The sequence below is a fragment of the Lates calcarifer genome, linkage group LG6 (genome assembly GCF_001640805.2).
Source record: "Lates calcarifer isolate ASB-BC8 linkage group LG6, TLL_Latcal_v3, whole genome shotgun sequence".
Taxonomy (NCBI): Eukaryota; Metazoa; Chordata; class Actinopteri; family Centropomidae; genus Lates; species Lates calcarifer.
In genome coordinates, this window is record NC_066838.1 from 18,882,449 (window position 1) to 18,908,199 (window position 25,751).

Consider the following 25,751-nt stretch of genomic DNA (forward strand, 5'->3'; position numbering starts at 1 on the left):
CCTTTCTCCAGAGAAGAGTCTGGTCCTCAGCTGATGTGTTCTTACAGTATAATCCAGTTAACATACACTTTGTATGTTCACTTTATGAAGGCAGGTGTAGCTCTATATACTGTAAGACTGCTTAAGATTAAATCCTGTATACTGTAGGGTTAGGGTGAGTATCAAAAAAGGCAGCGCTTCACACTAAATGTATCACGAAACTATGTACGTACACATGTAAAAATTTTGAACTAAATTGAAACTTAACACAGTATAAAGTTGCCTGGCTGAGAGACACTATTTTCAGTTTATGTAACAAATTTCTGGGCAAAATAATCACATTAGCACTTTAAAAATAACACGAGTGTGAGGGAATGCATCGCTTGCAGGAATCAGTGGGTGACAAAGAAGAGACAGGAGCCAGTTTTCTTATAAGGAGGGGAAATTTTATTTATAACACATGGTGCTGACAGGGAGTCTCCAGCTCAGCGTCTATATTACAAGGTTGATCTGCAAGGCTGCGCATGTACTGTACGGTATTTGGAAACCAAGATTGCAGTGGCACTATAAACACACGCTTGAAACAACAGACTCTTTCCATTTTTTTTTGTTTGTTTGTTTTTTTTTCTTCATTTTCTTACAAAATGGTACAAACAACAATACAAAATATTTGTGCTGTTGACAATTTACAAAAGAAGTCTTTTGACTTGATAACTGTGCAATTATTTTTTCAGCTTTTTTTTCTCCTCCATTTGAAACTATGTGAGTATGGTACACCAGAATCCCTTCTGGACTGCAACCTCGGTCATGCGGGCTGCGACACATTTTAAAATGTTGTATGATTACTGTAATAGAACTCATCTGTCCATTATAAAAAGACACATGCAAAAAGCTCCAATTGTACAGTTACAGTTTGCCTAACTCAGTCTGTTTAGCTTCAAGCAAATACTACATTATGTACACTTGGACTTGAGCAGTATTGGGGGAACTTATGAAACACTGCTGCCTGTCTTTTTAATTCTGGCCAAAGCAGGACAAAAGTCTGGCTTCTGCTGGAGCCTCCCGTCATGTGTGTGTCCATGGTCAGGCAGTGTCCAGAGTGAGACCAAATGTCCTTTAACTAACACCAGTCAGAGAGGCAGAGGAGCCGTCGTTGACACAGCCAGAAGACAGGGATGGACTATAACCAACAGTGCGATAGTTCTTCCCTTCATTCTCATTCGCTAATTCTCCCTTCATTTTAGCAAGGGAACATCAATAAGACAAGTGGACCAAGTATGTAACAAGTAATGATCAATCTTCCTTCATTTCCCCTCACAAATTGCATTTAAATGGGGGTCAAGTTTGACTCCGCTGATGATTTGCTGCCTTGTGTCATTGCATGTCATTGATAACATTCAGCATCATAATGGCGTTGTGTCATGTATGTAAGTATGACACGGTTATAAAGGTAATCAGTTACCTTGTGTTAAGTAAGTGTTTGTGTGTATGTGTGTGTGTGTGGTCTGATAAAAGAGCATTTCATGAAGCATGTCTTTATCCTGTGAATGCCAGACAGCCTTCACTAATGTTGGAGCTCTGCAGCTGAATTAGAACAATGTTGAAGGGGTTATATAATAGAACACTCACATATATACAATAAGGCCTAAGGGGAGTGAGTGTGTGCTAGTATAGACTGTACAGGTTGCTTTGAAATGGAACCTCTTCACCATGATTAATTTGAACAGCGACACGAGTATGGCTGTAAGCTCGTTTAGAATCGTATAGATTCTCTTAAATGCACATGGCTTCTTGGTGGTGAGATATACCTTGCCAAGTTTTTATTTGAAACAAAACTAGAGCGAAAGAAAATGGAAAGGACTACACAGAAACAGATAAATCATTTCACCAATTGTATAAAAATGTCCCGTATGTACAACATTTATATGTCAGAAATAATCACAAAAAGCAGAAAGTAACAGCTGTGTTTATTTTGTGAAGATAATTCTATACGCTGAGGAGCAAACGGATAGATAAGAGCTTATCCAGTAGCAGGCTGTGGGAACCACTCCTTTTCTCATGTCTACTGTTCCTGCTCTCAGCTGACAGCTTTCCTGAAAATCACTGCTGTCAGTTTCTGTACTGCAAGGTGCAATTTACACCCATTTATCTACGAATCTAAATGAAGAGATCCCTACCCTGTTAACCTTATTAATCATACTTTGACCTTCCTTCCCTTGTTTATAGTCAAATCACACTCTCACCCTTATTTCTTTTTAATGGCATGATGAATATTTGCATTAACTGGTAATATTTTCCATTTATCTCTTGTCAATTATTTTCTGTCCACTGTGAAATGGTAGTTAAGCTACTTTTTCTCACAGCAGGCTCATTCTACCATTTTTATGACCATTTGGGAAAAACTAAAGATTGCTTAAATGAACCGTTAGCAGGTGAGGAACAGTTGAAAAGCAGCAGGATACAAAGGAATACGAGCGGAGAATCCCTCTCATCACACCATCTGAAGAACACTGTCGTTAGGGAGATTTCCTCCAAGCATTCATCGTATTCATAATTAATAGAAGAGCTGGTCAATCCACATCAAGTTGAAACAGGCGACCACAGAGGAGCATTTCAATGGGCACTCAGAAGATAAGGAATGATTAAACCTTTCTATCATTCACCAGCATCTCCCTGGTCCCTCTGCAAAATGTTTTGCATATTTAAATAATTTAATACAAAGGCTAAAGCTCTTTCTCCCCCAGTTTTTTATGTATATGCAATTCTGGGGTGCTGAAATATGATTACAAAAGCCCATGGGTGGTGCTGCTTTTTCATTAAGTCACAACACAACTGTCTTTCAAAATGTCTGTCTTTTTAAAGCGCTATTACTGAAGCTTTAGTTTTGCAAGTCTGCTTTGATAAAGCGCAGAACTTCATAACAGACTTTCCCTTCCTCTAGCTTCTCTTTTCAAAACCTCTTGAACTTGCAGCCAAAAATTTCAGGAGAAAATTTCAGATGAATGAAATGCTGCCTGAAGAGAGACAGATTGCGAAGGCGCTAAATCCCTGGCTGAGGCTCAGTTCCTCCCAGTTTCTGTGACAGGGACCAGCACCAAAGTTTTGTATATTAAAAAGTTTGTCGAGAAAAAAAAACACTGAATCAACAACAAGAATGTAAAAAGGAAGAAAAAAAAGGTGGGGGGTTGGGGGCGAAGAGAGACTGGGGGCTCAGAATGTGGCCCAGACAAGCTCACCACTCTGTATGTAACGCTATCAGACCTATTTGAAGTCATCTAGTATTTTCTCTTCCCTCATGTTTGTACAGTTTATATAGTTTTCTTTGACACATTTACCACACAATAACTGGTGCCATGTTAATAACCTTTGGGCGGAGGGATAAACATGCAAACCTTAAATTATCTTAAAGGCGAAGTCTCCTTAAATAACCCTCATATGTACTTCATACACAGTAACATTATAGAGGTAACACACTTGACTTGTCAATCTTCAAAATTTAGTAACAAGCCTTATCAAGTTTTAGGTGCAAATACTGAGAGCTCAAAACAAACACAGCTGCTATTGAAGCCACAACAAACAAAGACACGCAATGCATTTCTTCTCTAAGACAGTCCCGTAATGTATTTTTGTGATTCTCAATAACCACATTCAAGTTGGCTGTGATCTAGGAGCACAGATATGCCTGACTTGAAAAGTTAATGATTTGTCCATAACTTACAGACAAACTGTAAGCCTATGTACAGTACGTCTACATAAAGCGCCCTCGTAAGCCAAAGTCAATGCTCCTCTGAAACCAGCACTGACACCTCCCGCAGCTACCATAGCCCTGCAGGACGACAGAAATAAGAAGGGGAAGGTCTGAGTTAAAGGGTCAGGGGTCATACGGGGGCCATGTAAGCCCAGAAAATGGCAACCAATCCTGAGTTAGCGGGAGTCTGCTAAAATACGCACCACTGAAGGCACTTTTTAAACAACAGTGCTTCTGTTCTAAGTAATTCAAGTTCAAGAAAGAATAAACCAGGGCCTTCCATACAAGGAAGGACTTTCATATCTGTGTTCATTTTTTTTCCTTTTGTTCCCCTCAGACAAAGCAAGCAGCTCAACCTAAAGCTCCTACAGAGAGGCAGGCAGGGGCTGACAGCAAGGGAAAAGTGAAAACCCTTAGGAATCGTCTCGAATCGAAAGGGAGTGAGGACAAAAAAAGCTGCAAAAACTGAAGGAGAAACAAAGTCAGACAAAAGTTACTAAAACCCACATCTAGCATAAAACCTAAACTGAAACAAAAGCACAAGAATTTGAAAATACAAACTATGACAAGCCTGCAATTCAGAGCTTCCGTTTCAGTCTAAGACAGGCTTAGAGCAGGTGACGGTTGAGAAGAGCACCCGAAACTGACTCACGGCACCGGTCCTCTGTGGTGGGTAATTTTGATTGGTTGGTTGGTCAGTCAGTAGGTCAGTGTGAACAAGTCGTTGTTAACGTGTGTTCAGTAAGGGTGTAACAGCCCCAAATGTTAGGGGGACAGAGCATGGCAGGCCAGCTGACAGGACGAGGGTGTGTGTGTGTGTGTGCATGTGTGACTGGGCAGATTTAATCATCATCCCCTCCTCCGTACATGTCGGCCAGCTTCTTGAAGCGTGGGCCCCAGTCGTTGAGGTAGTCATAGTCCTGGTCCCCCGTGCTGGAGGAGTTAAGCGAGCTGACAGAGCCAGCGGTGGAGCCGCTGCCCTCATAGTCAAACACCAGCAGGGAGTCATAAGGAGGAGCAGTGGGGTCATTGTCTGCTGCTCGCAGACCCTAAACAGGATGAAGATGAAGAAAGACAGTGGTCAGTGCTCACCGTGGAAAATATGATAGAAGTGCAGGGTGATAAGTGATAGTAAAGCAACAAGTTATTAGAAACCAGCAATTCAGTGCTGTGCTCACAAGAGACAGATTAGGAAAAAAAAGAAAGGAAAAATTTAAAGAAGCCAAGATTTCCTGATCATAAATTCCCCAGCATGGGTCAAGCTCAAAAAATGCTGGCTCCTACATTTCCCATGATGCAACCAAACCTTCCTAACCATTCCCTTTCTTCACGATAAACGCCTACATCTTGTAATCCATGCCTTTTGTCATAAATTTGTGGTCTGCAAGCCCCAGCTGAGAAACCCCCGTTGATGACATCACTATGACATCATCAGAGTCAGAGGACGTTATACAGCTGTTTTCACAGACTGAGCAGCCCTCTCCATGGCTGTTAAACTGACCTTTATGTGTAAATTAGCACTCACTGTAAAGAATGAATTGGAGGTCAGTTTACTAGCTCACATTTGGATGCAAAATCTCAATCTGCTACTTCCAGTAATTATAGGTAAATGTAGGGATGTGGTGGAGTGGATGGCTAAAGTAGCATAAAATGGTAATGCTCAAGTAGCTCAGAGTTGTACAACCAATTTTATACATCAGTCTGTTTTCTTGGAGAGCTACTGCATATGTGAAAAAAGTTGCATAAAGCTCTCTAATGACAGCATGTTAGCATCTCAGAATCCAACCATCATAACTATGATAGCAAATCTGGATCCCCAGCCAAACTGTCGGTGGTCAAGTTGCTTTGTGGGTAATGTAGGTGCCAGGTTTTTAATTTTAGCATTCAATAGGATAATTTTAGTGAAAAAAAACAGGCTTCTTAAGAAACAATTCTTTGTGATATGGAGGGTTGTAAATGTGTCTGCATCATTGTTCCTGGTTGTGATTTATCAATGTACGATCAAACTTTATTCATCAATATTTTGCTGTTTCATAAATAAGATGTGAGGTGGTCTGGATGTTTTCTGCCAATGCTCAAACCTGTACTTGTTTCTTAGAATGACAAATGAGTGCCATTGACCTGAAGGTTAGGCAGGTGCAGAGAATTTGACTTCATCCACTTCACTGGAATACAGAGAGATGCTACGGATAGAAACCTAAAAAGCCTCAACCCCCGAGGGTACAGTGCGTGGCAGGAACACCATGTGTTTGCTGTGTTTGTGTTTTACCAGACTGCTGGAGCAATATCAGGTGAGTACATGTGTGAGTGAGGGGGGGGAAGGGAGAGAGAGAGAGAGAGAGAGAAAGAGAGAGAGAGAGAGGAGGAGAGAGAGAGAGGGAGGAAGGGAGGGAGAGTCAAGGCTGGATGGATCAAAGCTGAACAGCTGCCAACATCTCTCGAGTGTGAACGTGTTGTCACGAGTCTGTCAATCAGCATTTTCTCACATCAGTGTGCCAACACTGGAGTTGTGTGTGTGACAGCGAGTACGTGTGTGTGTGTGCGTGTGTGAGAGTAAACCTGGCACAGTGAGAGCAGCTGTAAAGTAAAACAAAACTCTACAATGATTCTATCACCATCCTGGAGTTTACTTATTGAGCGGCATCCAGAAATGAGTAATCACATTATATGTCAGATCGAAGGAAAGTGAAAGTGAGAGGCCAGCTCACTGCAGGGAGGAGCAATCTAATGACTGTTGAACTCTTGCACATGCAAGATGTAATGTGTGTGTCTGCTGTGTGTGTGTGTGTGTGTGTGTAAATTCACCTCGTGGATGAAGTCCCCGATGTCTCCAGGATGGGGCACAACAGGTCTAATTGGGTACTGGGACTCGGGGATGATGGGACGCTCATCCACCCTGCGGACACCAGGGGGCTTGCTGATGATGTGCTCCAAGGAGTCGGGCTGCTGCAGCTGGCTCAGGTCATAGTCCTACACAGCCACAGGGACATACAGATGTAAGCAGGGCACAGGTCAACACAGAAACCATGTGTATATATGTCTCTCAGGATCTCACCTGGTCCTCCTCTCCTCCTCCCTCTTCGTCATATTTGAGGATGTTGTCTCTGACATCATCTTCAGGGTCAATGAGCAGCTGCTTTGTTTGCCTCTCCTTCTCTCTGCGCTTGATCCACACCACAAACAACAGCACCATGCCTGCAACAGCACACACATGAACATGATAAAATTGCAGGGTATGCTGCAACAACCTGCATCAAAAAACAAAACAGACAATCTGGAAATACTTAACATCCGTCACTAACATAACCAGGAGTCTAAACTTAGTTTAGCATCTTAGCACGGTCACATACTAATTAGCACAATGCACAAAGTACAGCTAAGGCTGCTGGTAGTATTATTAATTTTCCACTATTTGGTCATAAACCAAAGCATTGGACAAAGATATATTTTGATCTGATGAGTATAAAGTAAGCATGTCACCAAAATGATTACAATTTATATATAAAACAAACCATCCAACAGTTGTTGAGACATTCCTATACCTTAAGCTATGAGGCTTAAAAGTAAACTGTGCATACCAATAAAGTGAAAATGTATTTAACAAGATCCTAATTTTACGTTAACAAGCTCTCTTCCTTAGTTATTGATGGAGGAAAAACGATCAAGAACAAACAACCCATGTTTGCCTCTTGTGGCTGCAGCGTGACGTTACTATACCAACATAAAACCTGTTATGGATGGAGCCAAAAAGTGGGCAACTTTAACACTGAAAAACTGCTATTCATAATTCCTTTCCAACCATGACCACGGTCTTTCCCTAACCTTGGCCAAGAAATTCTTATGCTTAAACCATGAGCAACAGCAGTGCCTGACCAGAAAACAGTAATATGAATACTGACATACAAACTGTTCCTCCTTTACTCTTCCTCCCACCTTTCTTTTCGTTTTAGCATTATTTTATTTATTAATATTATATAACTTTTATCATTATGATTTAATATTTTGTTGCTTTGTTGTTTTCATGTAAATTATCTATGTATTGTTTATGTGTCATCCTTTGATCAAGTAGAGCTTGATCAAATAAACATAAAAATAAATTAATTCTAAACTTAAGTTGGTGGTTGCAGTACTATTGACAAGAATGGATAATTTACATACAATATAACATTTTAAAACATAGTCTCTGAGTCAAAAGTCTTACAGCTGCAGGCCAATTTGTCTATATGTATGAACAATGCAACCCACTGCAACAAAGTAAGCCAGCAGCATGAATCACAGGCAAGACAGATAGCAGCAGATATTTACCCTACCAGGAAAAGAAGACAAAATTCCTTGTAGGGAAATGCTGGAGAGAATTCCAGCAGTCGAGAGATTCATCCGTTATACAAAGTATTGTTCCTGTTGTTGTATTACAGCCTGGTGAATGTGTAATGGCTGACTTTTCTGGCAGAGGGGCAAATCAAAGCCGACTGCAAGCATCCGTAACTTTTCGCATCGTATATGTGTGTGTGGGCGTGTGACATGCCTGAGAGTTGTGAGGTGTCAGCGGGTGAATTCGATATGAAAATGGCTGATACTCACTGAGCAGTATGATGACGCAGATCAGGATGGAGATGATGGCTCCGGTTCCCAGGCCAGCGGCTGCCACGGCCCCGAGAGTGGTGCAGTCTCCATTTTCGTCGCAGGGACACACCTTTACTTTGATAACCGACCTGTTGGACAATGGAGGGTTCCCCGAGTCTGACACGATTATAGGGACCTCGTACACGCCTGGCTCCAAATATACCTGGTACCGCAAACCCAGACGGGCATAGTCGCCTGTGTAAAGAAGAGAGGGAAACATTACTAGATGTTGCTATTCATCATATTTACTGCTCTAAAACTGTAATCTTGCAAATTGGTTCCACATATGAATTCCTATATGGTTGAAATCAATATTGCAGTATTAGTTGGACTATTTTTTTCAACATCCATATGTGTCATAGTATGGCAAATGAAACAAAGTCACAACATCACATGTGCAAAGTTGCATGTAAATTAACTCATATTGATATATAGGAAGGTATAAGAAAGATATAAGGAGCTTTCTAATGTAAGTGTCTGATGAGGTTTATTATAAATAATAATGGGGATTTGAACACATTTCTGAGCTAGTGCCCTACTACATTTTCCATTTTCCCTGGAACTGTACTTGTACACTGACACCTCCTCACCACTGATCCGAGAAATAGTCCAGTTGCGTCGGATGCTGGTGGGGAAGTTGGGGAGCTCGAAGACAAAGGGTCCAGCGTTGGGGTCCGTGTCGGCATCAGCGGCAGTGATGTTGACACCGTTGACGTTCTTGTTCATCCTCTCACAGATCTGAGACTCCTTGGGTATGAGCGCCGGCGGGTTGTCATTAATATCTATCAGATAGATCTGCAACGTGCCTGTGCCGCTGGCTGCAGGAGAGCCTGGGAGCAGGGAGAGAAAATAGTATCATGACGAAAGGAGAAGATGACAAGAGAAGATGTGTGCAGTAAAAGGGACGAGAGGAGGAGGGAAAGGGGGGGAAAGGAGTTGAAGGCCAGCAGAGGGGAGGCAAATAATGAAAGAGAATAAAGAGAGAGACAAAAAAACAAAAGAGAAAAGGTGAAAGGAACAATGTTTATTCACAGTGGTGGTGTTAGAAGTAGGGTTTCTGTAGAGCTGCAGGAGAATGTCTGCCATTGACAGAAATACTTCTGACATTTGTGCTTTCCAGCTCCTCTTTTAGTCTTACAGCCCAATCAAACCCATCACAGTCGATCTAGATACAGGCACAGCACATCCAATTGCCTAGAGAGGTCTTAGGTACAATAATGATGACTGTAACACAATCAAACAAGTCCTTGTCTGTGTGTATTTACACAATTCTATGAGAGCCAGCTATGATTCGGTAGATAGAGGCACTTCTGTCTGCAATATTAACAATGTATGTCTTGAATGATGAACCGGGCATTCTCATTGCGAGTCCTCTATTCTCACACAGTCACTTATATACAGTTGTAAATGCACATACTGTATGACTATGTGTTAAGAGGATATCTTCAGTGCACGCTTACATATATAGTGGACTTAAAAACACTAGTCCCTGTTCACATTTCATCAATCATTCTTGAATAGGATTTTTTTTTTTTTTAAAAACAACTAAATATCACACTAAAGGTGTAACTGAACACAATGGCCATAGCACAGGACTGGTTTATTGTATATGCAAGAACTTTAGTAACAATTTTATTACACATACAAATGGGCAGTTGTTGCTTATTAGGGAACTGTTAGAGTTGTAATATTCTCTTGCATGAACTCCTGAGGACTTTACACCAATGTTGCATGAGTCCATGTTGTAACTTTGTGGAAACTGTTAAGGCAATTGGAGAAATTTTGTCTGATTCGACTGTAGGCAGACATTGCAGGTGATGGTTCAGTACAATATTGTCAGCCTTAGACTGTAATAACATGCACTGGTGCACACAGACACACACCTCATCTGCAGACACAATCCTCGCCCTCTGCACTGACTGAACAGAGCAACAGACCATCAGCAACAGCATTAATGGAGAATTGAAGGTAAAGAATAGACACTTTAAACAATCAGAGGGTGTGATAGCAGAGCGGGGAGAAGAATGCATGAATGTGTATGTGTGGTATGAAAATGCAGCACAGAGAAATCTGAAAAAAAAAAGAGTGCTTAGCAGTATAAAGCTCAGAGCTGTTTATTGAGTGCATGTCAGGGGGTGACGACCCTTAGCTGCCTCCAATTACGAGTCATTTCCCCGCCATGCCCCACTGGCTGAGCCATTGGAATCAGGCGACCCAAGGGCCCATCTCTGGGATGAGATAAGGGCGATGTAATTTACAAAGATTTATGCAAAGCTGACAGATCTGCCAATTAAACATGGCAACAGAGCAAGACGTTTGCCACAAGAAGAGTAAGACACAGTTAAAGTTAGGGGGTGGGTGGAGGGGTGTAAGAGGTTCTGTTGACAGTTTGAGCACTGTCTGATTGGTAATACTACCATTAGTAATGTAGATCACAAAATAAAATGCAACTGACTTAAACACTTATCAAGTGATCACTCAGGACTGTGCCATTGGAGTTTTGGTGTTCCGCAAGAGTCTGGGAAAAATTATTGTTGAAAAATAGTTTATTTTTGAGGTCTGGGTAAGGGTTAGGTTAAGGCCAAGTTTAAGGCTTCACAGTGTAGAGATACATCAACAGACAAGTGACACTTCATCTACTTTATTTCAACTGGACAAAAGTAAACATGAGTGAACAACTACCACATTATATAGACGGTAAAACAATGTAAATTTCCCCATTGTGGGACTAATAAAGGATTATCTTATCTTATCTTCATAAATAAAAAGACAATATGTATTAAAACCTATTAATGTCATTAGTTATAACGAGAAAATGTAACATTACATTCCTATTATACCATCATTATTACGTCACAAGGTCTCTAGAATTGATGGCATACTCATACTATTATTCTATTATACTATACGTCTTACCCTGACAATAATCATGTACTATGACTACATCATAGTCTATATTATGACTACATCATTCATAACAAAAGACACGCCATGTTCAAGATTACCTTTAAAAATAACCACTGCTTTAAATACATTTGCAACCCATTTGGTTGTCACTAGTTACATATTATCATTATATAACAGTTTTATCATTAGTGACTGCTTGCATATGCATTGTTATAAGCAGACGTACTTAACATACAGTCTTAAATTCAAATTTAACACATCTACACACTGAACCATAAACACGCTGATAAACACACAAGTGCACCAAATATACACAGAGGCTTTCCCATTCTGCTGGTTTGTTAATCCCAGCCATGTATGGGGGACATGTGGAAGCAGCTTGCCACAGCTGATAGGAGAATTATGTGGGTTTTAACCAGCTAAATAAATAATTATGTTTGTGTAAATTCCTCAAAAGGATTTGTATTAACTCCTTTTTTTTGATGGTGGCTCAGAGATGTGAGGCATGGTGAGAAGACTTGTAGCAAGTCTACCATATGTTCTTTGAAGAGCATATAAACACATAAACAATGCCATAGGTGTTTGAAGAGTGAAAAGTGTGTGTCAGAAAGGTCTGAAGCAGGCAGATTATTTTTGGGGGGGGGGGTCATCATAAAAATGGTGGGAGTACAAGTGTACTTCGCACCATGCTGTCACCACCTCTCCATGTCCCCTCCTACTATCCTGTCTCATAGTACTTCTGTCTCATAGTACTTCTTACCATAATCCCTCTCATGTTATGACGGCTGGCACTCAGCAACACCCACATAGTCAGACTGATTTACACACAGACAGACACACATATACACACACATGACTTGAACTGCTGGGTTCTCATCTTTTGGATTTACTATAGTCCCATTATCACTCAAAACTAGTAGTAATATGTCGGTCTATACTTCACTTTACAGAGGTCAGGTGGAAAAAAAATGTCTCGTCAAGGAAATAGGCAACTTGAAATGATGAAGAAAGCCGGAAATTACAAGGGAGGGAAAAAACAGGGAGTAAATGAAGTGTTTGTGAAGTCCAAACAACAGGAACGTGTCAGCCTCTAATCCTGCTGCCTCTCCCTTCATCACAGCAGATTCCACATCATGGTGTCTGACATTGTCAGTCATCGCAAATAAATATACAGAAACAGACAGACACTCACAAGCTCACATAAACGTGTTGCAAATGAGTGCATTCACACATGCTCACACCTATAAATACACCAATGTTTCAAAGCCAGCTCAACTTAAGGTAAACACACCAGTGCACTGCATATTAGTGATAAGGCAATTGGGGAGGGAAAAAGCATTCCCTTTTCTACTCGAGAAAAAGCACTCACTTCCACTTGAGAAAAAAGGAACTTATTTGTTTGCTGTGATTGAGTTTGTGCTTAGTTAAGCTTGAGTTTCAACTTTGAGGCAGAATATATACGCCACACAAGGGGGGGTGGGCGGGCGGGGGCAGGCAGGGACAGAGGAAAGGGGAGAAACTGGAGAAAGAAGAGGAGAGAAGATTTAACAGTGTGACCTGTTGTCTGAATTCAGGATTGTTTCTAACCCAGCTACATTGCACTTGAGTGCTGCTTCTGTGACCCTATATCCCTCTAAATCCCCACAAATATCTTCATTTTTATCAAGATGTTACATATATTCAAGTAGCTTAACTTAAAGATTTTGTTTTAGAATTCAGTTAGACACACTAGCTGACAAACAGAAAGCAACATTTTTGACATTTTTCACTTTAACCTATATTTATCACTACTGCTCCTGAATGATTCCAAATCACTCAACTGGGATAAACAGTGAGTACCACACTCAAGAACTCACTATAATATTTACTATTTTTATTATCATATATATAGTAGGTTGTTGCAGGCACTCATTTACTTCCCTTCCCACATGTCTGCTGCTGGTACTTTAACAGGTGACCTTCCAGTCATAAAATGCAAGTATAATACATAAGATACATACATAACGTAGACAGAATGTAATTGCTTTAAAAATAATAAGAGCAAGTTTCAAAGTGATTAGTAGGATGCTTTGTTTGTGTTTAGACATATATTAAACTGTAGTACCAAATAATGTTCTTAACAAATTGGAATTTTTTGCATGCATTAATAAGAAACTGCAGGTTGCATGCTCCTGTGCCATAACTGCTGGGAGTTAGAAAACTATGCACATCTTTAATACAGAGAAAAATGCTAAAGCTGCATCTTTTGATCAACACTGCCCTTCCCTCTGCTCAAGTATAGCCAACATTCTAAATAAATCATGATGTCCACTGTGGAAATGATAAGTTGTAAATGGATTCAGAGTAGAGAAGGTGGCATGGTAGTAACACTGGAAATAAGGACATAAATGGAAAGGATAGAGAAAAGATCCATGTGAAGCAGCAATGTTGATTAGTCAGATTTTAAATGGGGAAAAAAAGTATTAAACAAGCCTCTTACCATTGTCTGTTGCCAGGAATGTGGCCTCATATATGTTGTTTTTGACATAGATGGACTCTCGGTCAAGCATGCCTGTGGTTACAATCTGACCGTTGGTTCTGTTGATGGACAACCAGTCAGCAGGGTCGTTCAGCTTTGAATACCTAAAGACACACAAGGACAGATCGATGGAGGAGTTAGCACCAGGGTTTCCGTGTTTACAAGCAATTATAAATTTTCTCTTGCATCTGTGCATACTCAGATTGCCTGCACATACACACTCTCACAAAATCCCAACAGCCTGACCTTCACACAGTTTAATTCTTCATTGACTTCTCCTCCAGAGCCTGCAGCCTACAGTCAATTTCACCTCATTTTTCACTCCTGTGTACCAGGCATTGAAGTCAATTACCTCCCTAGTTAAGCACTGCTTCAACTGTCTGTGTGTGCATGTTGCATGCACATATTCTTGGGAAGTGTTTTCTTATGCTAGAGAAAGCTAAACTGCCCGATATACATGGATGTTCTAGCGCATGTATGTTTGCAAAAGTTCCCATGGGTGTATGGGGGAAGCTGTGCACCGGCTGGAGACAGAATCTTGGTACTGATCGTCAAACATGAAAGTGGATGTGGTAGCAGGTGGCGACACTCCCCTGGGATAAAGGGCAGGGAAGGAAAGGGGGATCATCTCCAGGATTGAATCCCAATCTCACTCTGATCTAACTGTTCTTGTTTCTCAGGCTTTTGTCGCTTTTGGCTCGTTCCACACTTTCAATTTTATCTGATCTCTCTCAACCCACGCCGCCTCACCACATCTTGCTGTGCTTTTGTATTCATACATTTTCTTATCCCTGTCTGTATCTTCTCATCCCCGTCTCATTCCCTCTGTGATACAGAGTTCATCAGCTGCCACCTCATCTGGCTGCAATATCACTTTCACGTGTGAAACACCATCCGTGGACATGTGACACATTGGCCTTACACAACAAGGTTTCTACATCAATCCGATTTCATTGACTGAATGTCAGTTTGGGTAATAAGGCCATGTGGTTATGTACCATACACTCCCAGCTTTTAAATCCATCCAAATTGAAATGGATTTGACCTTAACCTTGCTTTTATATTTATTGAATTGTACTTACTGCCAGTGTACAGCCCACTTGTTTCTTTGTGTTTGATTAAATACAAGATGTACATTTCTACTTACATGGCGGAGAATGGAAACCTGGAGGGGTGGGTGGCAATGAGGAAGGGGGGTGGACAGAAAGTATAATCTCCCTCCTGCAGTGAGGGAGGTGGGATTTTCCCAGCAGGCAGTGGGCATGATCCCAGGCGTAGCGTGGTATGGGGAAGGGGATCACATAGATGACATTCCCACACTCTAGACGGTTTCACACAGGCTGGCCAAGCCCACAGCCACTAACTGGCGGACTGTGAAATCACCACCAGGACTACAGTTGAGTCCGTCACAGTGGGAGGGTGGGATAAAAGGGTGAGGGAAATGATCAGGAAGGGATGGGAGAGGAAAGAGGGACAGGGAGAGGTGACATTCGGAAGAAGCAGCATGGCTGTATGATCTGGTTTTAATGTCCTCATTAAGACTGACTTGATACCTACTGCTATTCTGTGTCCAACTGTATCTCTGTTGGCTTTGACATGCCAAACTGACTTTCTCTGTCTGGGCTGAAAGAAAAATGTTCTCTGTCTTTCCAGTGGAGGGCAGACAAACTGGTGCACATTTTACTGAGCGGAAGGAAATTAAAGGACCAGTTCGCCCAAATACCAGGAAGACTGCTCTTGTAAAAAAACAACATGCTGTTGAACTTATCGAAAGAATAACATGACATTTTGGGACTGTTAGATCAAAAGATTGATACGACTGTAATGTGCATATGCTAAACATGAACCTAAAGCCAGCAAACGATTAGCTTAGCGGGGGGAAACAGCTAGCCTGGCTCTGTCCAAGATTAAAAAAAAAAAAAAAAAAAATCTGCCTAGCAGCACCTCTAAAGGTCACTAATTAACACAGCATATCTTGTTTGTTTAATCTGTAAAGAAATTGGAGTCTGGAGGTCTGAAGTTTCTGCTAATTGCCTGGCAAACTCACAGTGATGGCAAGACTCCAGGAAGTCACTACTGTCAGCCAAGAAATAGTCCAGCACATAACTCCCCATAAAACCACAACTTACTATTTTTACACAGTAGTTTGTGCACAGATTAAAGAAATGACACATAACGTGTTAATTAATTAGTGAGAGGTGCTGGTACTGTACGTGGATTTTTTTTGTACCTCTGAACAGAAACAGGCTAGCAATTCCCTCTGCTCTCTGTCTTTTTTAATGCTAAGCTAAGCTAATTGTCTGCTGATTCTAGTTTCATACTTCATACTTACAGACATGACAGTGAATGTCCTTATCTAACTGTCACCAAGAAAGTGAATGAATGTATTTCTCAAAATGCCAAACTATTCTATGTGAGCACAATAACGGAAATTCTATCAGCCTCAACTATGTTAGGTGGAGGAGGAAATCTCCAAGGCAGAAATCTCACAATAAGTCAAAACTAGAATGGCAATCAGTAGAGAACATACTTCTGCCAAGGCCAAACAATCCTACACATGTCTGTCTACCTCTTATTCGCCCCATACCTGGATCCACACTAAAATTTAATGGGTTCTTCCCTGGCCCATACCCCATCCCTCCACAAATCGCTTCAGTACTTTTTCCGTAATCCTGCAGACAAACAAACAAGCAAACAAACACACCAACAAACACGCAAAGGTGAAAACATAACCTCCTTGGCAGAGGTAACTGTCTGCATGTTTTTTTTTTTTTGTGATTGGGTGTACTGAACCTTTAATATCAGGGACAAAGAAGAATAACAGAGACAGAGGAGAAAATATTGTGTGTGAGACTTTTTCTTCAGTAATGGCCTATAAAATAACTATTCTTTCCTGGGCACACAGCATGATAACACAAGTGGATGTGTGCCCTCTGATGATAAAAGCTGTATCACAAAGGTTTGTTCACAAAGCAGAGTGCTCTGTTCACCACCACACTTTAATTAAGTCTCCTAAACAGCCCTCAGTGGAGATGTAATAAACCTTATATGAAGCAAATGAAGTCCTGAACCAACAGTCTTTGCAGCTCAGCTAATTTCCAACACCCAGAATAGACAATATCCTGCGTTATTAGCCCTATTCTTCACTAAAACTCCAAATAAGTTAATGCCAGAGTGTAGCTGGCTTTATACAGCCATTTTCACTTGCTTCAGTTTTTCAGATAGCACCCTGTAAACGATAGGGCTACTCTGGCCATTAGAATGATTCCCATGGAAGTGCCTACAGTGTTTTTGTTTACAAGTCCCAACTGTCAACAACATTACTGTGGGCAATTGGCAGTCCCTATCGGTAACTTTTTAATGAAGTGCTGTGCCAATTTTTTGTCTTCTTGGAAAGGTAAACAGTCCCTGTTTACTCTAGTGCTAGTTTGGAATAAAAAAATGGTTTAAAAATGCTGTGCATGAAAGTTTCACTATTTCTTCCTGTGTCTTATTTCCAATGCTTTTCCTGAGCTCTCCTCTGGCTGAAGGATTCTCTCATTTGGGAGTTGGTTGGTGTGTGACTACAGCTGGATGTATGATTAGGCCTGGCAGGTTAGTGATCTTAGCAAGCAGCAGGGAGAGGTATGACATTTATTTTTCAAACCCCCGACCCTGAGTATGAAAAATGCATGTCTCAAGCTTAGCCAAGGCGGTTTGGGTAATCATTTATGCCAGCGTCTCCAGTCCCGTGCCTCGACCTTACTGGTTGGGTGTCTGACAGGTGATGCATGATGCCTCACTCGCCCTCAATCCACGCCACCCCCCACCCCCCTCCACCTCCCGCTCGCCCTGCTCCTGTCCACATCGCCTCCTCCCCAACCCCCAACAGGACGCTGTCAGTCTGTCCCTCCTTTGATAAGCACCTGTCAAGTTCAAACCTTGACCCCAGAGTCAGGCTCACCATCCGCATCTCCCTTCCACCTCCCTGTGCGGCCCCTTAGGTCTTTTTTCACCTTTCTTATCGACTTTTACAGCTCCCTCTAAATCTCCTCCTCGCCCCTCTTCTCTTTATGTATCTCCACCATCCATTCACAAAGATGTAAAGCTCTTTGTCATATGCAAAAACATGCACTATAAATTACATGTGGCACAAACTGCTGTGTCAAACCGAAATGTCTCCCCCATGCAAACAGACATGTCAACTAAGTATTTGATTGACGGGTTTTGGAAGTACATACACTGAGATCAGTTCTGTGCGATAAAAGTTTGAAAATGAAAGTTTACGAGGGTGATGCAAAAACTGTACAGTGTTTTAGCTGATTGAAAAGAATGAGCCCCTGAATTTCTATTTCTTCAGAATAATGAGGAATCAAGAGACAGAGGGAACAGCTGTGATTAGTGCCCTTGCATAACAGTCTTGAGTAGATACCTTTTATGGAACTGGTTTAAAGCAGGGGAATTGATGGTGATCCTATCCAGATGGGTCCAAATGATTGAGGCGGTGGTTTGCCATCTCTACAGTCCTCCCTCCTCACGTGGTGTTAGCAAGGAGGAAGGAGATTTGGTTTGTGTTTGTGTTAAAGGAGACCCTGACAGACCACAGCATGCTTGTAAAAGGGTAACTTAATTCCAAGATGTACAGGACCTGCAGTCTTGCGCAGGTCGTGGAAAAACAGGGAGGAAACCAAAGAGGTCAAAGTGAATTCAACAGGGAGAGGGGAGGAGAGAGACAGAGACAGAGACAGAGACAGAGAGAAAGCAGAGAGAGAGAGAGAGAGAGAGAGAGAGAGAGGGAGAGAGGGAGAGAGGGAGAGAGAGAGAGAGAGAGAGAGAGAGGAGAGAGAGAGAGAGAGAGAGAGAGGAGAGAGAGAGAGAGAGAGAGAGAGAGAGAGAGAGAGAGAGCCCAGCTGGTGACTTTGGCGTCTTCCTAAATTACATGTACACTCAATTTACTCTCATTTGCTGTGAAATTAGCTGGGAAATTTGTTTAGATCTTTTCCCTGGAGAAAATGGAAACGAAGGGGCTGTTGGAGTGTGAGGTGGTTGGAAGGAGGTGGTATTAATGTCACACTGAACAGCCATATTATCAATTCAATTATATATTGTGATGGTTCTAAATCACACCAGTGTACTCACTAGAATCTATAAGGACACTTATAAATTATAGATCAGGACATGGAACCGGATGTGATCGTGATCAAACTGTACCAATGTCAAAATGGAGCAAAGTGTACTTAATAGATTACATCTAACTCCGAAAGGCAATAATGCAGTCACTGCTACTGTCAGGTTGACAGCAGGACTAAGGAAAGGTCTGCTGGTCATTGAAAGGTTGGTTTACATTTAAAATCCAGAGAGGCTTAGCACAGTGAAAGAACACTGCAGGTGGACATAATGCTGTGTCAGGCGTTTGGGCCCGAGCCAGCTGTTCTCTTTATCCCCCCACCCCCAACCCCCTTCCCTCGATCCTCTCCGCTCCCTCTCTCTTGCTGCTTGTGTATGTGTGTGTGTGCACCTGCATGTATGTACTCATGCAACCTACAGAATGCACACACTTCTGATTACCCCAGAGGCTATTGCTCCCTATTAACCTTCTTACCCTCCTTACTCAGAGTTCTCCGCTGGCTCATAAACTTCGCACAGTAAGACTTTGAGAGATGGGTGATGCCAAAATATAGTCCCCTTGTTGAACTTTGACCCCTAACTACTGACATGGAACGTATCCAAGAGGCTTTTTAGCCTGCTGCTGGTGCATATTAAGGGATTTCTGCCAGGCTTGTAATTACAATGCAGCTAGTGAGACTTCAGGCCTCATTCAGACAATACTTTTCCATGTCTATCTATCTAATCTAAATGATTTTGCACCAGAAGAAAATTAAACTAATGGCACGCCATTAAAATGTCAGAATTACTCCAATTAGGACTCCCATTCTGCAGTCTGATCTACTGTGTTCACTCAGTACCTGATTGACTGCATATGCAGTCGGTCGGGATCTGAGGCGGAGAAGGTCGTCAGGCTGGTGCCGGCAGGGACTCCCTCCTCAAAGCGGATGTGTTTTGGGTTTGTGGGGAAGTAAGGGGGCTCATTGACGTCCTGGACAGATATGGTGACGTCAGCTGTGGACTGTAGTGAAGACTGGATGCCACTGGCCAGGTGGGCCTGGTTGGACACCGCCACCTTCAGCATGAAGGAACGGTTCATCTCAAAGTCTACTGGCTAGAGAAAGGAAGGGAGAGTTAATGATGGTGTTAGATAAAATTAAATTGAATTCAGGTAGTTTAAACTTTATAGAACCTTCAGTCCTTCTCCTGGTAAACAGTCAAAGACTATAGATAATGAAATCCAGCATCAAAGTGCTCCATGTACCCTTCATAGTCATACTTGAACACAACAATATGTGCATTTGTCTCTCTTCCTTAGAATTTCACTTGGTTAGTTACTGTATTTATATGGTAATTGGAGTGTTATTGTTATTCTGGATAACACTCAGCAATGGTGCTGTTGTGTGCATATCCCCAAGTACACAATCATCTGAAAATTCTAATACAATTTGACTAACAAGATGTAGTGTACAGGACAAAGCTGCACCACTTCAGTTTGTATCTCTTTGAAGCTGGCACCTCCACATGATCAGGCTATTCTGAATTGTCTGTGCATCATTTGTGCGTGTTTGTGCTGGCAAAATAAAAATTTGTATTTGTACTGTTTTTGAGAAATTAAACATTACATTTTTAAGCACAGACCTCTGCACCCCATTAAATGTCTAAATGACTCCAAAATGGTGACTCATTTGTTTGTACATCATTTGTGCATGTTGGCGTGAGCAAAACAAACATTTTTGCTTCATTAATTCTCAAGTTGTGAGCATCACATGTCAGAAAAATAAACTGTGATAACATCAGAAATAATTCAGCACAGATGTTTGTTTTGCCTGCACAAATGATAATTATATAGGGGAAACACTAGTTTATGTCCTCCTGTATATGTAATCTTATTTTACTTTTTCAGTGAGAAAAAGCAGTGAATTTTTATTTTTTTTCCTTGTAACTACAGTCTTCATTATTGACATAAAAAGAGAAAAGACAACTTTTTCGCATTTCATGACGAAGGATTATTACTACTACTATTATTTTTTATGAGTAAACCATGTCAAGTATTCAAGCATAGGTGTACTATAAATATTATGCTGATTATAGTGTTAAAACCCCTGTCAACATTTCTCTTTCAGCTATGGCTGGGGAATATGCGTTGAACCTTGTTGATGATAAAGGACATGATAAATGAACAGATGCTGTGTCAAGTGGTCCCCTGATGAATTGGACCCATATCTCTCTAAATAACTGATGCACATGCATGCACGCGCACGCACACACTGACGCATGCACACACTTAGAAGAGGCAGGAGGGCTTATACTATTCATAGGGCCCTGTCGTGGCTCTGCCTTTTGAGTGAGTGTGTGTGTATATGTGTAGTCTACAGGGGGTTTTGCCAGCTGAGCCTAAACTGGAGTGACAGTTCCGTGCTCTCCTAATGAAGACTACACGATCAGGTTCAAATGACAACAAGAAGAAGCAAGGAAATAAAAAAGAGAACAAATACGCTGCTTGTAGGTACTGCTGGCACATTTCTAAATAGGCAGATGATGATTACTGCCGCAAGGCTTGTGTCTGTGGTGTTTGATGGTGATGTTAATGACTTTGAGCACATCTGTATGTTGCATTGCCTCAGTGTTATCAGTGGACAGTGTGGCAGCACAGCTCTAATATAAAAAAGCATCCTTAATCAGACAGCTTGGTTGACAAGGGCACTGGAGTGGATATGTCTGTGTGCTTGTTAGTTTTGCCTGTGTGTGCACATGCACACAGGTATAAGTAAATATAAGCACATGGATGTGTACTTGTGTGTGACCCCATGGTGCATTGGGAACCCATTTACAGGCAAACCACGCTCAAGGCTCTTTGATCTACAGCCAGTGGTATTCAGAGCACAGGGAGGTCTAGAGTATAGCTGTAGGCTAACTAAAACACATATATACACACACAGACACACACACCCTGAGGGAAGCCAGAGGGGTGAGAGGTCAATAACACAGCTTCCATCTTTTGCCCATGAGCTATCACATCTTACCTCTCCTCTGTATCGCTTCCTCTCTTTCCCTTTTACCTAATTTGTTCCGCTGGACTCTAACTTCCCACCCCTTCGCCTTCTCACTTCTGCCCCCCTTCCCCCACTGACTCTCTGTGATCTATGCTCTTTACGGCCTGCATGTCCCAATCCTTGGAAATCTGTCTTTACCTCACTCCTCTCCTTGTCTCCACTTACCCTGCCATCTTCTGTGTTTATCATAAGCTCTGATTTACATATCTTAATGACTCATTTGAACCAGGGAGGGTCTGTTTGTGTGTTTTGATGCGTGCTTGTTTCTCTACTGGCTTTATTACCATGCTGCAAAAAATTAGAATATGTCTCATAAACTCCCCAGAGAGCAGTGTAAATGTGTGACATGTTCTGGTTAGGACCTCAGCCCTTGTTTACAGAGGAGCCCAGGTCCCTCACGGGAGACTGCCGCATACCTGGGTGTCAGTGTGTTTAGGTATGCCTGCACTAGCAGCAGCAGACGATTTGGTAAAAACAGGAACATGAGGATGGTGCCTTAGGGTTAGGCTTCGAGATTTTACCTATCGTACGTTGTCTGATGTGAACCATTCCGGCTCCCTTTCCCTGGAGTGAGCTTAAGCCCCTCTGTTTACTTGTTGAGACAGTCTATTTCTCGTTTCTTCCCAGGGGGTGTCCTGTCTCTTATTTTATGATTTCCTGATAACCTCCCATGGGTCTCTACGGAGGCTTACGGCTACCCGGCTGCCTGCTGACTTTTACATCAGGGAGTGAGAGGAATGGATTATAAAAGGCAGTCATCTAGAGATAATGAAGAGAAGCAAAATGCCAATGCTCATTGCTCAGGGTGCTGTGGGAATTATAGGGAGATGTTATTGCGATTTTTGATACATTATTGTAGGATGCGAGGTGTGATTTGCGGGAGTCAGATACACGAGCACAATACCCCTGGGTCACCAGGGTCACAAAAATAAACAAGTAATTTCTACAAAACACATATGACATGGTAATCACATTCAGTGTAAACCACTCATGGATGAACACACAAATACAAATCCTAAAGGCCCAATTCAGTAGGATGCACATTTAGACACTTTACATACACAAACAATTTACAGGCTGAATATCATGTGGAGTTTTTTTTTTATTGTCCATTTCCTGTATTTTAAATGGTTTAAAACCCTCTGGATAACCTCCATCTGAGAGGTTGAACACTAACATAGCAGGTTGTTACAAGACATAGCTTTGTTGTTGCTGTCATTTACAACAGCAGCTCGCATATTATGAGTGTATAAAAACTGTTGCCTTTGTAATTGAGAAATCAATACCTAATTTGCTACAGTGGTCTCGCCAGCCATTGTGTTTAAGTCTGTGTGTTAGTGTATGAGCTGTTTCTGAAGGGCGCAGTAGCCTCCAATCCCTCATTTGGACATAAAGGGGCATATGAAAGGCAAAGACCCCAGCCTGTCCCCATTTAACTCTGTAGTCTATTATTATTGCTTGTGCTGAAATCCAGAGGGGATCTGACATTCAACACAGAAAAAGAAATGACATTGTTTCCTCTACACTGATCTCTATAGGGCTGAGCATGTTCTGATAGACTGGTGTCTTACCTTAACTACGGTGACCATGCCATCATTGGTGACAGGGTCAGTGCGGATGGTGAAGTGCCCGAACTGGTCTCCGCTGATGATCTGATAGATGGCGTTCCAGTTAGGCGAATGAGCTTGGTCAGCGTCGATCACCGTCAGATTAGCCACCACAACATCCACTCGGTTCTCTGGGACTTCACCAGAAAACTGCATAAATAGAGTAAAATGTTACCTTGTGATATTTTGCTATGAAATATCTTTATTTTGACTGTAGCTGAGGTCCTTTGGGATCCATTGAGCCGTTTTGAGTGTGGCAGTTTCTACAAAAAGCCACTGAGTGCCTATCTCTCTTTTCTGTTTTTTTTTTTTTATAGAGCCAGTCCTCCTTTCAAGTTTTCAGGTAGAGTAAGTTTAATGATCTTGCTTTTACCACCACTGAGTTGTAAACAAGCAGTAAACCCAGTTGCACACCAGCAAGCACATCCACACAGGGGCGTTGTGCTAGTTTCAGTGCGTTCTGCTTTTTCTGCATTCCCTATACCCATCCTTGATGAGCAATAATACTTCATTCCTTTGAAAGCCAGAGTGACAAAGGAGGAGAGAAGGGAACCAGCAGTGGGGTGGGTTAAAACAGCTGTTTGAGTGTATATGAGTGGCTTTTAGTTGTCCCAGTGCTGTACAAACACATGTGCTTTGTCCTGATAAGCCTGATGAGGAGTGAGCTGCTGTCTGTCATGTGTCTGTTATGGTGGGGATTGATCAAAGCCATGCAGGCTCAGGGGATAAAGCCCACAAAGATGAACCAACAACAGCAACACGGGCACTGCTACCCTGTAAAACACAAGTCGGCCGCAGCCCTGCCTACGCAAACAGCCCATCAACTCTTAACTAATCATGTGGGGTCAGAAGGTGAGCGTGTCGCCGTGTCTTCACCTCATCTCGAGGCAACAGGCATGTTGCACCGTACAGTCACTGCGTCGCCATGGGTAACAGGCGTGGAAGATCCACTGAGCCGCTTATGTGAGTGTAGGATATCAAAGAGCAAAGCCCCAGACCAAACACTCCAAAGGACCCATAATACCCTGCCTGGCAACCCTCGCATCACCCAGCAAACAGCCGACAGCAGCGGGCAGATTAGGGGGCTGCGTCAGGAGAGCTGTTCAGAGACTCAATGACATTCTTAAGACAACAGACAAGTCCGGGTGGTCCTGATGCACTGCCTGTGTTGGATAAGTAGCAAGCTGTCGTATGTTTGTGTCAGAGTGAGTGTGTGTATGTGTGTGTGTGCGCTTGTGTGGTTTATTACTGTGGTTTGGTTCAGGGACTCCCCAATGCCAATTCAATAAAATAAAACTTCAGAGATGGCTTCTGAGGGCCCTTGAGTTCTTCTTTTTCTGTACACAGTAACCGCTAAGGCAAAGTGTTAACCAGGTCTGATGGAAGACCCTGAAGACTCCATTGCAGCTCTTATTGTCGATACCCCAGTTTAAGATTTCTTTTCTGAGATGCACAAGATTATTTCAATACCAACTAAAGGAGGTACAGGAAGTCAATTATAAGTCTCAGAGAACATTACAGTAAGTACATGCCAGAGACTGAAGTTAAAATGCGTCATCTGTGATTTTATTGCAACTGTGAAGTGTTAAGAATATGCTTGAATTGTAAACTTTGTTGCTGGGATCTACTGTGCTGTAGTATTCATTGTCTTTCAAAATACCAATAAAAAGCAACAAAGATCTTGGAATGCCGCTTGGAATGACATGAACATTTTCAAGGAGACAATAGCTGAATGGTATTTCAGGTTAGGTTAAGAGTGAACTTTCAAATACGAATTTAAAGTAAAAAATGTTTTTTTCCCAGAACGAGCAGTTACTCCCAGTTCTTTCTTTCTATATTCAGTTCAACTTAATGGCTGTTCTATCTCTTTCATGTTTTTATTTTTATGACAGTGAGCTTTGACGTTTGGTGGGGTTATTGTCAATAATGGATTGTGATGCAACATTTGTGAGTTTTAAAAGAGAGCATTACAATCTCTCTTTGAAAAACCTTGGGGCTGTTCTCTTTCTTTCACTCTCAATGACTTATGAGCTGAATACTACCTCAACACTTACTGGTTCTAGCAGTGTACTGCAGTAGCGATTGTTTCAACAGTGAACTGTTGTATGACTGTGGTGTCTTTCAGCATAGGCACAGAATTTCTCTGATCAGGTATTTTTTTCTGTGATACTGTAGAGTGTCCCCAACTGGTGGACTAAGGGAGAGAAGGGGTGGGGTGTCTTGTGATT

The 25,751-nt window shown here is 41.9% G+C and overlaps 1 protein-coding gene across 2 annotated transcripts in view; it reads right to left on the reverse strand.

Annotated features, from left to right (window-relative positions):
* Positions 1-403: 403 nt before the first annotated feature.
* The window catches only part of LOC108900190 (cadherin-4), a 247,446-nt gene continuing 222,098 nt past the window's right edge, over positions 404-25,751 (reverse strand). For both annotated transcript variants that reach the window (XM_051071313.1, XM_051071314.1), the window contains exons 10-17: positions 23,488-23,673; positions 19,721-19,974; positions 13,737-13,879; positions 8,941-9,180; positions 8,309-8,545; positions 6,783-6,922; positions 6,533-6,697; positions 404-4,776 (exon numbers count right to left, since the gene is read on the reverse strand). In XM_051071313.1, the coding sequence (XP_050927270.1) occupies positions 4,570-4,776; positions 6,533-6,697; positions 6,783-6,922; positions 8,309-8,545; positions 8,941-9,180; positions 13,737-13,879; positions 19,721-19,974; positions 23,488-23,673 (1,572 nt within the window). In that variant the 3' untranslated portion in view covers positions 404-4,569. The remainder of the gene's footprint in view (positions 4,777-6,532; positions 6,698-6,782; positions 6,923-8,308; positions 8,546-8,940; positions 9,181-13,736; positions 13,880-19,720; positions 19,975-23,487; positions 23,674-25,751) is intronic.